The sequence below is a fragment of the Aythya ferina genome, assembly GCF_964211825.1.
Source record: "Aythya ferina genome assembly, chromosome: 10".
In the NCBI taxonomy this organism is placed as follows: Eukaryota; Metazoa; Chordata; class Aves; order Anseriformes; family Anatidae; genus Aythya; species Aythya ferina.
Genome location: NC_140306.1, coordinates 1,269,523 through 1,284,351, shown reverse-complemented (window position 1 = coordinate 1,284,351; position 14,829 = coordinate 1,269,523). Strand labels below are relative to the sequence as shown.

Sequence of the window (14,829 nt, the reverse complement as noted above, 5' to 3'; positions counted from 1 at the left end):
TGCAGCACGAACCGCCCGCTGCCCTCCGCCGGGCCAGGGCGCTCCGCACCGCGGCCCCGCGCCCGACCGCGGCTCCCAGGCGCGGCCGCGGGGAGCGGGGAGCAGGGAGAAGGGAACGGGGAGAGGGGAGCGGGGAGAGGGGAGCGGGGAGCGGGGCTGCCCTGTCCCGGCTGCGCCCCACCTGTTTGCCCCCGCTCCCCCTAGGGCCGGGATGCTTGAGCGGCTGTGGGCGCACGGCTCCATCCCGGGCTCCATCCCCGGCTCCATCCCGAGCTCCATCCCCATCCCCGTCCCCGTTTCCATCCCCATCCCCGTTTCCATCCCGGTTTCCATCCCCATCCCCGTTTCCATCCCCAGCTCCATCCCCTGTCCCTGTCCCTGTCCCTGTCCCTGTCCCTGTCCCTGTCCCTGTCCCTGTCCCTGTCCCTGTCCCCATCCCATCCCCATCCCCATCCCCGGTCCCCGGCCCGTTCTCGGGCTGCACGGCCGCATCCTGCGCAGCGGCGGCGGGCGGGGCGGCGGAGGGGGCGGGCGGCGGCGCGGCCCGGCCACCATTTAAAGCGGTGGCGGCGCGGCGGCGGCTCCCCAGTGCCGAGCGGCCGCCGGGCGCGGCGGAGGCAGGGGGGAGCGGCCCGGCCCCGGCCCCAGCCCCGGGCACCCGGCGCCGCCGCCCCGGGCCGGATGAAGGCGCAGGGGAGCGGGGGGCATCGCCCGGGCGGCGGCGGCGGCGCCGGCACCATGGTCCGCCTGGGCAGGCTCCTGCGGCTCCTGACTCTGCTGAAGTTGCCCTGCTGCCTGCTGGAGTTGCTGCTCTCCGAGGCGGCGCGGGGGCAGGAGATGTACGCGCCGCACTCCATCCGGCTGGAGGGGGACATCACCCTGGGCGGCCTCTTCCCCGTCCACGCCAAGGGCCCCCCGGGCGTGCCCTGCGGGGACATCAAGAAGGAGAACGGCATCCACAGGCTGGAGGCGATGCTCTACGCCCTGGACCAGATCAACAGCGACCCGGAGCTGCTGCCCAACGTCACGCTGGGCGCTCGCATCCTGGACACCTGCTCCCGAGACACCTACGCGCTGGAGCAGTCCCTCACCTTCGTGCAGGCGCTCATCCAGAAGGACACCTCCGACGTGCGGTGCACCAACGGGGAGCCGCCCGTCTTCGTCAAGCCGGAGAAAGTAGTTGGGGTGATCGGGGCGTCGGGGAGTTCCGTCTCCATTATGGTGGCCAACATCCTCCGGCTCTTCCAGGTAGGGCTGCTGCCGGGCCGGGCTCGGGGCTGCGCTCGGGCCCCTGCAGGTGCTTCCCTCGCCTCCCCCCGGAGCGGAGCTGAGCGGAGCTGAGCGCCTCTCCTCGCCTCCCTCCCAGCCTTCCCTCTCCGTTTCGGCACCCCCCCCCGGCTCCCTTCCCGGCGGTGCGTGGCACTCTCTGGATTTATCGCCCCATTTGCAAGAAGCAAGCCGTGAAGGAAGAGGAGGGAATTAAAAAAATAAAATAAAAAAAATCAGGCGATGATTGAGCTGGGTTTGCATCGGAGAAGAATCCGGCTCGGCGGGCGCAAGGCGGAGGGGGCACGGAGCGGGCGGGGGGCGCCGCAGCCACCCCCGTCGGGGGTCCGGGGGTCCAAGGGGGGCTGCCCCCGGCGGCCACGGGGCTGTGCCGGGCACTGCCAGGCGTCCCCTCGCCCTTCGGGGCCGGGCAGGGCGCTCTGCCCCGCGGCCGTGCGGGGCCGGGGCCACCCCCGCTGGACGGGGAGGGCAGCGCGGCCACCCCGGGGCTGGGGGCGCGGGTCCCTGACCGGGTACGAGGCGGAGGGGCTGCGGCTGCCCCCGGTCCCCGGTGCCCCTCGGAGCTCGCCGTGCCCCGGGGAGCCGCCGGCAGCGGGCGCGGTGGCAGCGGCAGAGCCGCCCCCAGCTGCACCGTAAGCCGAGGGGTTGCTCGCTTCCCATCCTGCGCCTTCGCATGCGGGGGCGGTGGGCTGCGTGTGCGGGGTGCGGGGGGGGGTGGTTTTTTATTTCTCGCTTCGGCGGCGGGGGCAGCGCTGCCCGCTTTTCCCAGCCGGCAACCCGCGGGGCTCTGCCGGCAGCCCCCAGCGCTCCGCGTCCTGCCCGCTCTCCCGAGCGCTCCTCACGGACCCGCTTCGGTTTTCCTCGCTCCCCCCCAGCTCCCGGCAGGTGGAGACGCGGCTCGCAGCGCCCTGGGGTTCCCAGCCGCCGGCCCTCGCTTTCCGGAGCCCGCAGGGTGCGAGCGGTGCCCGGGCTGTGCCCAGGTTCTGCCCCAGCAGGGTCTGCTCTGCCCGGGGCTGCCGGCAGCAGGGCAGGCGGCATCGGCACGTCTGAACGCCTGCAACGGCACACGGTGGGCACCGCGCTGAGGTCTCACTCCGGGGGGAATCCTCGGAGCCTTCCCTCCAAAGCCACGGCACCTGCGAAACCTTTGGTGCCGCCGGACTTACGTAATGGGGCTTGCAGGCAGCACGGCGTGCGGGCAGTTTGTGCGGGTAGTGGTATTTCTGTCTATCCAAACATTTTAACATATTGTGACTAAGCATCTGCTCCAAATTGCTTTTTATCCAAATCACCCAGAAAGCAGGAACTGGTACATCCTGAGAGAGATTTACTGAATATGTATTTTGCAGATTGGTTCTGCCTCCTTTAAGCACATTTTTCATGCCGTAAAACTGTTCCCTCTTGTCCTGTCCTCCTTCAAAACCAGTTCAGAACGTGTCCCAGCCAGAGAGAGAAATAAGGAGGAAAGAAATATTTTGAGGTAAGAGGAGGACTGTGCCTATTAAGCAACTACGTGCTGTTGTATGGGGAGACAGAAGCAATCAGCTGCTAGAAAGAGAATCAGCGGCACACTTGTTAACCTAAATGCTTTCCCAGATGCATTAGCTTTTGCCCCCAGCGTGTTCCTCGAGGGTCTCTGCAGGTTTCCTGGCCGTGGCAGTGCGCTGAGGGGTGGGGGGTGGCTCCTGGACGTGTGTTCTCATGCACGAGCTGCCGCTCCCCTAACGTCTCCTAGATGAATTCTCTTTCCATCTGTGGAGGCCTCTGCAAAGAAATCTTACTCACTAGTGTTTACATTTCTCTGACAGTATTTTGGAAGAGAATTGAATTACTTGGTACTCTACCTTAAAGTTGGGGAGAAGAAATGTGTGTAAGCCATGCAGAGCCTGGTGGGGGGGTTCCTCAGCTGGCTACCGGTGCTCGTGGGCTCTGTCCCCAGGGGGGTGTTTGCCCTGCTCTCTGCACACTGCGTTACCGTGACCGGCCGTGCTGCTCACCTGCCTGCTCCCGATACAGCACAGAGCTTTGGGAGCATCTGCAGCTAACGCCAACAGGTGTATCGGCAGGGGAAAGCTGTGCCGAGGTCCTCTGATCTGAATTAACCCGTGCCGTTACTGCTTGAAGTTCTGTGGAAGCTTTCCTTTGATAAAAAATGAAGCAAAGAATCTGCATTAGCTGTCCTTTCAGCACAGGGACAAGCCCACAGGTCCCTCCTCCTGCCTCTATCTCTGAATTGCACCTTCAGTGAAAGCCGCAGGGACTGGCTGGGGCAGGGGGTTTTGCCTGGTGCCGTGGGAGCTGGAAAGCTGCCGCAGCAAGGGGATGCTGGCCCCGGCGATGCCCACGTGCCTGCCGTGCTCCTTGTGCCGGAGTGAAGCTGCCGGGGATGCTGAGATGCGGGCACTTGTCAGAGTGCTCTGCCTCTGGGGCATGGAGGGGGTGCCGAGCTGTTTGCCATGGGCACAGAGCTGCTATGGGGGCAGGACATCTCCCAAAGCCACGTACGTGAGGATTTCTCTTCTGAAATGACAGCTGATGAAAGCTATAAACAGCTGCACTCTGCAAGCACAGGGTTTAGCGAAAGGAGGAGGAGTCTGAGCCTGAATTCAGTGCCTGGTATTGCCACAAACTTGCTGTGGGCCTTAAGAGAGTTACTTGGGATGTTCAGCACAGCCCAGCTGGCACCGAGGTCCCACAAGCCTGACCCACACAGAGGGGACCTGGGGGCAGCCGGGCGCTGGGCTCACATCTGATGGCAACTGTCCGGTTTGGTGCCAGCTCCCTGCAGGAGGGATGGAGTTGGGGATGCCTCCGGCTGGATGCTTTCTTCTTGCTGTTATTTAATTTCTCCCTCTTCAGAAGCAGAGTGGGAGCTGTGCCCGCTGGGCAGTGGGCCGGGTGCTTTGTCTGTGGGCTGGGACCCCCAGCACGTGTGCCACGCTGCCGTAAAATATGTGAGCTCTGTGCAGGAGGTTGTGCTTCCTTTCCTGCGTGGAAGGCGATGCATTTTCATAGGTTTTTCTAGGACACTGCAGAACGTTGCTGGGAAATGGTGGTTAAGCTGCAAACTTTGGGCAGAGGACTGCGTGGGGGAGGCGTGCTGCTGAGCACGAGGGGCCTGAGCCTCCCGCACAGGGGGCAGCATTAATGCAACAGGAGTAACAGCACCGGGTGTGCTGGAGCGTGGAGGGAGAAGTGCATAAATATTCAAGTGTGTCAAGTACGGTGACTTTTTCAAAATACAATTCTATTAGAGTGTGCTGCTAAATAGTATGCAGATTGTAAATTAAATATTTGTTCTAAAAATAAAGCAGAAACAATTTAGAAAGCTGTTTCCAAATGCATGAGGGATTTCGAGGCAGTATGTTTTTTAGGCTGCTGGTTTTGCATTGTAAAAAATGTTGGTACTTCAGTGTCATAGTTTTCTGTACAAATTTAACTCCATGAAATTCAATAACTGTGCTGGAAAAAAAAAAAAAAGCCAAATGCTTAATCTGTTTCATCTTCTATAAGTAAAACCATGCAATATGGGGAATATCAGCACACTCATTTCTTTTCTTCTACTGGAAAACTCATTTTTGGACTCCTTTCTCATTACAGTCTTCAATAATGAACTAATTACTGCTCCAGGTTTCTGTCCTCAGTGGATGTAATTTTAAATAGTCAATCAACAGTAGCTCCTCCTGTCTGAAAACCTTTTTCTTGTATCAGTGACAGTCCCTGTGGCCTGTGAGGGTGCATGGCCAAGCTCCTTCAGGGAACTGTTTAGAAAACAGAGTGGGATAAAGGCGTACAACTAGATTGGAAGTGTAAATTGAAACTCCCTCATATCCCTTGGGTGCTTTTGCCTGTATTTCCTTCTGCGGGTACCTTAACACTGAATGAGAGATGAAGGTTGCAGTGCCTGCCTTCTGCTGGAGACACGATGAGGCCAGCAGAAATGTGATTATTTGGAAAGGAACAGAACTTAGAGGTGCAGCTCTGAGCTGGATGCTTCTTTTTTTGTAGAGGAGGGCGTGCATTTTCCAAGAATATCTAAGTTGGGATCTCCTCTTTGCCAACGCTGCATCAACAGGCTGCGGCTGGCTGAGCTACAGCGTTCGAGCTGCTGCCGCCCGTATCGACGGAGATCGTGGCGCGCTCTCAGCTGCTGGCGTGAGGGAATTAAATTTGGCTTTGGCAGTCATCAGATCCTGTTCCTGGTGGATTTACTGCACGGTCGAGGGGAAGATAAGGGCTGTGTGAGGATTGCTCCAGAGAACGAGTGCTGCTGTCGTTTCAGGGATGTTGAAGGGGTGGTTTTTAAGCTGCTGCTCTGACCAGGTTCTGTGAAGTCCTTCACACCACAGCAGAAGGATTTACAAACTAACGGCTTTCTCCCTCTCATTTGTTCAAGCTTCCCATGGGAATATGAGATGTAAGCCCCAAAGTGAGCATTTGCATAGCCAGAGGTTCCTCTGGAGCCCCTCCTGCTGCCCCTAAGGAGGCGATTCCAGTGCCCAGCGTAATTCACTGCGGGTACCTCCTGTGGGGGCTCTCGTCTTATCTCTGGCCTTGGGGAAGAAACCCAAGATGCTTTAGCAGCATTTTTCTCTAGGTGCTAATTACATTCAAAAGGAAAGGAAAATTCTTGTGCCAAGAACTCGCGTGTTTCCATGTGGAGCTTCTAGTGGTATGCTGGAGGTGCTGTGAATATATATGTATCTTTTTTAGGGGGAGAGGGGGAACATGGTAAAATTTATGTTCTTGATAAGGCAAAATTCAATATTAGCAATAACCTCAGCTCTTAATCTAGTTTCAAGTGTTTCTCTGTAGCCTTCAGGTTGAAAAGACTGCAAGGAGACAGTTGGAAGAAGACTGTTTCTGCCAGGGGAGCCAGCAGGAGGAGTGGGAGTGAGCAGGGGGCTGGCAGATAACTGGGGTGCTGTGGGGGCAGCACGTGGGGTGCTGGAAAGTGTCTGCCCAGGTGGTGAAAGCATGTAGCAGCAAGTACATCGTGCAATTCCCAGCTTGCTCCCGAAATGAGAAAAGGTGACCTCTTTGGGATGACAAATGGAGGGATCATTTCAAGGCATTAATTTTTATGAAAGAAATATTGATCTGGTTTTGAATCTCATAACACTAATACTGTAAAACTACATGTACTATATTCCGTATTTTATTCTATTAAATGAGTTTTGCTTGGAGGCATTAAAACCCTCCAACACAGTGCTGTGCATCATAATATCAGATGTTGTTACTTCTATTTATAGTGATATTCAAATTAATCTCAATGAGTGACAATGATGACTGTCCCAGACATAGGACCATGATGAGTTTTATCATAATATTGGAAGATATGAAGCATGTAATTAAGGCTGTTTGAGAGCATGGTATCCAATATAGTCGGGTCATTAGTGTGGTGGAGTGGGCATCCAGGCAGAGAGAATTCTGAAGAAAAACAAGTATTTCTCATGGCCTTCCTTGCTACCGATGATTCTCAAGGTCCTAAACCCCTTCTGCTGGGGGCAGCAGAGCTGTTCTGATTCACCACTAGCAGAGCTGAGAGCAAAGCGTGGTCCCATCATGGGTCACTAAAGCGTGGTAGCCCTGCCGTGGCCAGGGCCACAGTCACTTGGGCTGGTGGAACTCCCATGCACTGCCTTGGGTGAGTGACAAAACCACCTAGAGGTGTGGCACACACTTGAATCTGGTGTTGGGGCACAGGGTGTTGCACCCTGAGCACAGCTGGCAGCGGGGTGCAGGTGATGGGCACTACTCTGCTGGGTCGGGTGCTTCCAGTAACACCACCTGGCAGCTGCTCCTACATCTCCAGACCAACTCCAGTTCGAGCAGCATTGCCCAACTTTCCTCTGATGTTGTTTGATTTGTACTGAGGTAAGTGATGCTTTTGCTGTGTCATTTGGGATGTTCGTGAGAGGCATTAGCATGCTGAATGGATGTGAGTGTTGCAGGGTGTATATCCTCTTCTTCTTCAGCTGCTGTGGTAATACAGGCCAGTGCTGCACTTTGGAGTATTTTTAAAGGAACTTGGCAAGCGTTCCCAAACCCCCGTGAAGTGCTCCTAATTAGAGATTGCCTTTCTGCTTGTGTGAAGATGTGCAGCACTCAGACTACCTGGCCTCTGATCCGAGTGGGAGGAGGAAGCAGGCATGGGAGACCTGCCTCTGAGTGCCCGCGCTGCACAGGCTCCGTCTTCTCACACGCAGAGCACATCAAATAGCTCCCTCTTTGTGTAAAGGAGAGCCTGACCTGGGGAGGTGGAGAGGACAGCTAGAGTAGTGTTAAAAGTTGTTAGACTTTTTAAGTTCATTTTGATGATGGCTCTGCTTTAATGTATGTGAACATGCTTGTGTATGTAGGGGTTCGTATATCCACTTATATATGTTGATACATGTCCTTTTATATACTTATAGATATCTATCTATATATTTTTTTATATTCTGTAAACACAAGTGACCTGTATTTCAATATCTTGCTCAGGAATGATGCTGGGGTGGGAAGGGGGGAGCCAGCACATGTGCCAGGTCATGGTAGGTGAGGGTGGGATGGAGCACACCTGGGCTTCCATTGAGCGCTGCTGTCAGTGTGCAGACAGCCGTGTCACCTGGCTGCTCAGCTTTCTGGTTCTGCTTGTCTCACGTTATTATGGTGTGAGGCTCAGAAGAATCATGGATGGGTGATTTAATGGAGAAAGATGAGTTCTAGTAACACAGAGCCACCTCAAAGACGTTCAGCAATGCAGGCAACAGGTTGTGCTCAGGCCTGGCTGTTCCTGCTGGACAGGGAGCAATGGATGAGCAGAACCCATGATGGAAAGGGGGGAAGCCCTGAGGGGTTGGTTTGTGTGCAGCTGGTGCAGAGTGAGATGGTGACCTGGAAGGAGGATGCTCTGCAAGGGCAGCTCTCCCTCTCTTCCCAGCAGCAGAAGCCTCAGGTCTTCCCCCAGCCTTGCTGGAGCTGCTTTACTGCTTCCAGTTCAAAGGCAAGATAATCTGGACCTGGCTCTGGTGTGGTCCCTTTGCTCCACTGCTTGCTGTAGATATGCCCTTAGATCTTGCTTTTACTGTTTTACAACTGCTCTTGCCTTTTTGCTTGTGGGTATAACAACTGCTGACAAAGCCAAAGCCTTAAGCTGTAGATACGTGCTGAAAAATGACTGTGATCCAGGTTCTCCTCAGATGGCTTGGTACAAACCCACATCTCTGCTTCCTTTGTAAGAGATTTCACATCTCTGTCCCTGCTGGCAGGGTTTAGCACACGGAGCTGCCCGGGATGCCTGTGGTCAGTGTGCAGAGCACTCCCAGCCCCGCAGCTCCGCTCTCTGTGCTGTGGGGCTGAAGGCGAGGAGGCTCCAGCTTTAAACACTGCTTGTCACTGGGAGCACAAAGAAGTTGATTGTAGTGCTGTTACAGAGGCTTTCCAGGGTTAGCTGGAAAAGTCATCCCCTTTGCTCATAAACTGAAATTCAGGTGGAGAAGCGATGGTGTAAAAGTGACTATACATCCCTGCATGTGATTTTTATAGCAGGCATTTATTACTATCTTACATGAAGGCCCTAATCCTAACCTTTCTTAGAAGAGTGCCAATAAATAAGTGGGACTATAAATCTGAAGATTGCAGTGGATGCAGGCACGTACTTGTCTTACCACAAATTTCCAGTGCTTTCTTTGAGAAGTCCACCCAGGACTGGCTGATGTCAGTGGGGTGGCAGCTGGGCAGGGATCCATCCGATCCCCTTGGACAGCTTTAAGCTTCCCTTTGTCCTGGTTCCAGGAGACCTCCTAAAACAAAAATAAGCAGAGACCAATCCATAATATCAAAGCCACTCACTAGAAACCAGGTGTTTTTGTCCTCATCAGGGATATTAGGAAATTTTGTAAGGCCCAAGAAAATTGAAATGGGGATGGGGGATGGAATTCCTTATTAAATCTGGGCTAGGAACATGAGAATTTGGTAGTCTGTACTGCTCACACCTTGCTGGCTGGATTTTGCCCACCTTGTACATGGAGAGGTGTCAGCCCCTTTGCACTGGGTAAGAGCTGCACCATGTCCATATGTGCATTTAGCTATAGGAGTTCATGTGGGCCCCACAGAAGTCAGGTGTGAGCCATGGGTGCTCAGTTGTCCCCTCGCTCCCTGCTCCAGCCCCTCCTGTGCCCTTCTCCTGTTTTCCTGGGGCACGGGCTGTCACTTCCCCTCCTGCCACTGGCTGTCGTGCTGGCAGTGCCCCAAAGTCACTGCTGGGCTGGATCAGCTGGTCCTAGCAGGTGCCTGGCTCACCTTCTACAAACACATAGTGAGGACGATTCTACAGCCTCCATGGATTTTTTTTTTTTTTTTTTTTTTCTTAATAGGCAGCTTTTATCTTCTTTTGAAAGTTTCCTGGCTTTGTTTTGACTGTACTTTCACAGCAGGGTATGAGGCTTAAGTGCAACGTAAGATGCAATAGGTCCCTTCCTAAAGCAGGATTTCTGCTTGCTCTTCTGCTTGGAGTTAGGTAGCAAAAAGCAGACTCTGACCACTTTAATGAGAGATTTATCCACGGGATTAACATATACTCAGCTGGGACCTGGGAAACTCTACCTCTGTCTCACTCAGGCTTTAGATTTAGCCTAAATGTCCAAGGTCTGGATGAGTACTGGTGGCTCTCTTCAGCTCTGTGTCATTTCAGTGATGCATTCCAGTCTAGACTGCTTGTGCAACAACAACAAAACAACTAAACAAAAACTCCACAAGAGCTATGCTTCCACAATAGCCTTTGTTTAAAGAGCTGACAAATTTGCAAACGAAGCAAATAATAAATTTCCAATTGTCTCTATTCAGGATCATCAAGCTCTGAAGAGGAACCTCAGGAAACTTTCATGCCTACACCATCTGGGATGGGAATGCTTGGGTTCAGTGCCTTGCAAATTTGTTTTCTCTGCTGCCATTTTAGACTTGTGTAGAGTAATATTCTGCAAGCTCATATGGAGAAGGTTTTCTAATAAATTTATTATTTCATAAATATTTTAATAACAGTAATTATGCATTCATCAGAATGGAGATTTGTTTCAATGTCATTAAATTCAGCCTCATAATTATATGCATGGTATTTTTGCACACAGTACAAGCTGAGTGCAGTTCCTTTGTAAATATAGTGCAGCACTTGGCGACACTGGAGGAGTTCACATCTCTGCAGAATTTTCATCTCTAGCTATTGGCATGTTTTATACAAAAAAAGGGGGAGGGGGACAACAGGAAATTTTCTTCCACGAGAAAGGAGAATTCAGGCCTTCAAAACTGCAGCAGTTTTGTATCTCCAGCAACAACAACGAATGAGCTCCTCAATACAAGATCACGGGTGAAATGCAAATTGTGGGATGCGGAGGCGCCAGTCGTGCACCAGCGATGAGCCCTGCTGAACCAGCTGCAGCACAGCCACCATGGGGGCCCCATTTGCACATGTGGCGATCACCACCACGGCTGGCTGAGCTACCAACATGCTGTTAAGATTTACACATTTACTTTTGTTGTAAGTTTATGATGCATTATTTTTGTGAAAGGCTTTCTCTTTGCTTTCTTTTCGAAGACAAACTTATTTTTAGACATCTTGACATAAACACAGCCAAGTTAGTATTAAAAGTTCTGCTGTTGCCAAAGAAAGCTTGACTAGGATACAAGTTTTGTAGCAAATCCCCTTTTCACTGTAAGCATGGAGCTTCATTCTGGGAGAGCAATGCATGTGGTGGTTTCTAAGTATCTCTGCACAATAAACATGTTAGGAATAAATAAAAGCTAAAGGGAAACTGTCAACTCAAAATTGTCTGAAAGTTGTAATTTTTATGTAAATAAAATCCAGAACTAATAGAGAAGTGTTTATTTTTTTACACAAGGTAATTTTGCTCTGGTATTTGAATGCATAGAAATGATACTGACAATAAAAAATAATTGAATGACTTGTTTGTCTTGTTTTGTTTTTTTTTTTTTTTTTTTCTCTCTGAAAGCAACATAGAAGCATAGAAGATACCACACTATTAGTGAAGTAAAGGAATTGTCTTTTTAAGGTGTGTGTGCCATTGTTATAGTGAAGGCTTTTCAAAATAAGGAAAGGATATTTCCATGTTTTGATTCCTCAGCAATGGGAGCTCCACACCTGTTCCTGTACTTGAAGATATTTCCTGTAGAGTAGTGTTAGCATCACAGGTAAAGAGATCTGTGTGCTGCGTGGCATTCTTGAGGCTGACAAAAAATTAATTTTCCATCTGCCTCCAACAGCCACGATGGCATCAGCCCTCAGGGAGTTACAGCTTGTTCTCACTTTGTTAGCTAAATGAGACGAGTGGAAATGGAGAAAGGCCCTGACTCCCTCCACGCTGCGCTGCATGTCCAGGGATGCTGCAGAGCTCAGCACGCCCAGCATGTGGAGGGAGGAAGCCCATGGCAATGTGCCTTTCTGTTTTCAGGGGGTTGTGCCACAGTAAGCTGCAGGGCATTAAATCCATGAAGCAATGACAAATTTCAAAAAACAGCTTTTCCCACCTGTGATAAATGCATTTTTCTAGAGAATCCAATTGTTATTAAAAAGCCTCCAAACCCCATGCTTATTTTCTCAGAAAGGATCTTATTTCAGAAGGAAAATTTCAGAAGGAAATAAACACCTCTAAGCACAAAAGCACAGAGGAATGAGGCTGATAACCCTTCTATACAATGTCCTGCTTGAGATGAGCAAAACATCTACTGTTCTCTTAAGAAATCCATCTGTTAGTGAGATAATAATTGTTTATTAAAATGGGCATTCTATTGCTAGGTTTATGGTAAGTGCATGCTTGTGAAATAAACCCCGTATTTGTTTCTGGGCGTTCATCTGTGCTGTGCTGTCACCCTGTGCTTTATATTTAAGCATGCAGCGACTCTTCCCTGATTATCACAACTCAGCAGTTGAGCCCTGCTCAAAACTCTTATCAGGCACGGTGGAAATGTCACATGGGGAATTAGAGCAGGGCCCTTGGCCATTGCATGGCAGCTTGGTTTGGAAGCAGATTTGGGACTCTTAAGGGTAATAGGACGTGTTTGCATGGTAGTAAGCAAGTAAATACTGCAGCAGCAAGTCAGCTAGGTTATATCATTCAGGCTTTAAACTATGAAAAAAGTAGTAACAATTTATCAAAAATATTAGCTGTTCCATGGGGCAAACCAGCTGATTTGTGGAACCTCCATGCAGCAAATCATTACATACATTTTAATGCAATGTTTTATTTATACATATTGCTTTGTTTTTCCTTTTGCTAGTTTTTCAAATTATTTTTTTTTAAAGCAATAAACGTGTGTTTCTACCTCTTCCCTCCCTCCACTGTTCCTCTCTCAGCTCCTAAGCAGTCTGGAAAATTGGTCTGACAGCTGATCTTAATCTCCAGGGTGAATTTTAGATAAGATGCTATTGGGTTTATAAAAGGAAGTTTTTTCTTATGCCATTATAAAGGTATCATTGAACTAGCAAAACGAGCAAACTGTTCACTTTGTCTTTCCCACTGTTTTTGTACAGCGTGCTAAATCTCGTCACTTAAATTATAATAAATACAGCGCATATTAAAAATAACAAAATAATGAGGTTTAGTTTAAACACACAGCTAGGAGGAAACACAATCTTTCTCAATCGAATCGTGTTTCTGCTGCTCATGAATCTTTTTGTCATCTTTGTTGACGGAGACTTTGCTTTAACGTGCTCCATGAAGACAAATTAAAAATGCTGAGGCTGGGGCCGTGCCGGTGGGAGGTGGAAATAACGCACGCGTCCAATGCCTCCCCTTTTCATATTATCCCAGCCCATGCTGGAAAACCAAATCACCACATTGACTGTTACTGTAAAGCTTCACGAGACATCATTTGTAACTTGTTGGCAGCCTTTCGCAGCATTTAGACAGTGAAAATTGAAGTTACGGCGAGCTAGGCCCCATGTTTATAGCCAGCTCTCTTAGCACACCAGCTCTTTGTGTAACGTTTTCTGTGGCCTGTGTTTGGAGGGCTGTCCTTTGTTTGGCTTTGGGATGGCTAAATCCGTGTTGGCTTTGGCCAGTAGGTGTTGTAGGGGTGCTTTGTCCCTCCTGTACTGTGAGCGTTCCCTCTCGGCCCGTGTTACCCCATGACACCGGGGCAGGAGGCGACATGGGGCCTACAGCGCGCCTTCTAAGAGCGGCCCGTAGGGAACGTGTCTGCACAGTTACTGAGGGATTCTTAGCACAGGGAAGGGACGTGTTCAGACCAAATGACAGCCTGTCACGGCACAGAACAAAATACTCTTATAAGCTGTAGCAATTTTAAAAATAGAAGCCAGGGAGAAAATGGACTTGAAGGTACATAGCACTCAGACAGCTGGGAATTGGTCCTAATGGCCTTGAGCTGTGCTCGGGACAGAGGGCTGTGAGCTCAGCCAGCACAGTGAGCTGCAGGTGGGAACAAAGCTGCTGCTCTGTTATGTCTCCCCACATCAAATGTATTTTTATTCCTAATTCAGGCAAAGAACTCTCCCGGCTTCAGCTTCTCCTTGTTCGGTTGGGCTCACTGCTGCAAGGCCAGGTGCTGCTGCTCCAGGAGGTGATGGGGGAATCGACCGTGGAGACTTGGCTGCTCTGTAGGGCTATTTATGCTGTGGAAACGTGCTTCATATGAAATCTGTTGGGCCTAGATAACATCTGAATTCAAAACGTAGTACATGACCTGGCTTCTGAGACTAGCAGATGAGCTTATTTGCTGTAAGCCCAGGGAAGATGGAGATGTGATTTTTATCTGCTCCTGCACCCTGACTTGCTTGCAATCCTATAAGCCTTCCCAAGGAGCCATACAGCCTCCAGGGCCCCTGCTTGCCCCCAGGGACTGGCCTGGCCCAGGCACCCCCCGCAGTGCTGCCAGCAGCGACCCTGAGCCCCACTGGCTGGTGAGCTGGGGCTGGCTCCGAGGGACATTGTGCTTGGTGCAGAGAAGCTCTTGGGAGTCTTCAGGCTTGGCAAGATTATTGTCAGAACAGCAAGTAAAAGGAAGAAGAAAAAAAGTTTTGCTCTCCAGGTGTTTTTTTCTGCCCTCCCTCCCTCCCAGTGTTCACAACGTGGTGCAATCATAATCTCTTTGTTTTAACAGCTGGCAAAGCGTAATAGGTATGGTTAAACCTGGACCTGTTGAGAGATGCAAAACCCACAGAACTCTTCACCTGTGTTGTAAAAGCATACTGCTCATCTTAATTGGAGGCATCAGTGACTTAAGAAAAATATTTCCAAGGTGTTGTTTGTTTATCTTTGACCTATAAAATATACACTGGCATAGAAATCAGGGGGTAGCTTAACAGAGTTTGCATGCAGCATGAGCACTATCTTAAGTGCATGTGTTGGGAAAGCTGTCCTATGAGATTTTGACCTCATCTGGGGCTTCTAGCTGCTAGCATAATACCAAAAGTATAAAAATTATCATAATGACAATGCATAAACAGCACTGACTTTTCAGCTAGAATGAGCTTGTCAGCAGAATTATAGGGATTGCCATTACCTTAGGACTTTGCTCATTGTCTTTCAG

The 14,829-nt window shown here is 50.8% G+C and overlaps 1 protein-coding gene across 6 annotated transcripts in view; it reads left to right on the top strand.

Moving 5' to 3' along the window:
* Positions 1-637: 637 nt before the first annotated feature.
* Positions 638-14,829, top strand: part of GRM7 (glutamate metabotropic receptor 7) — a 263,150-nt gene continuing 248,958 nt past the window's right edge. For all 6 annotated transcript variants that reach the window (XM_084530369.1, XM_084530366.1, XM_084530365.1 and 3 more), the window contains exon 1: positions 638-1,248. In XM_084530369.1, coding sequence (XP_084386495.1) covers positions 682-1,248 — 567 coding nt within the window. In that variant the 5' untranslated portion in view covers positions 638-681. The remainder of the gene's footprint in view (positions 1,249-14,829) is intronic.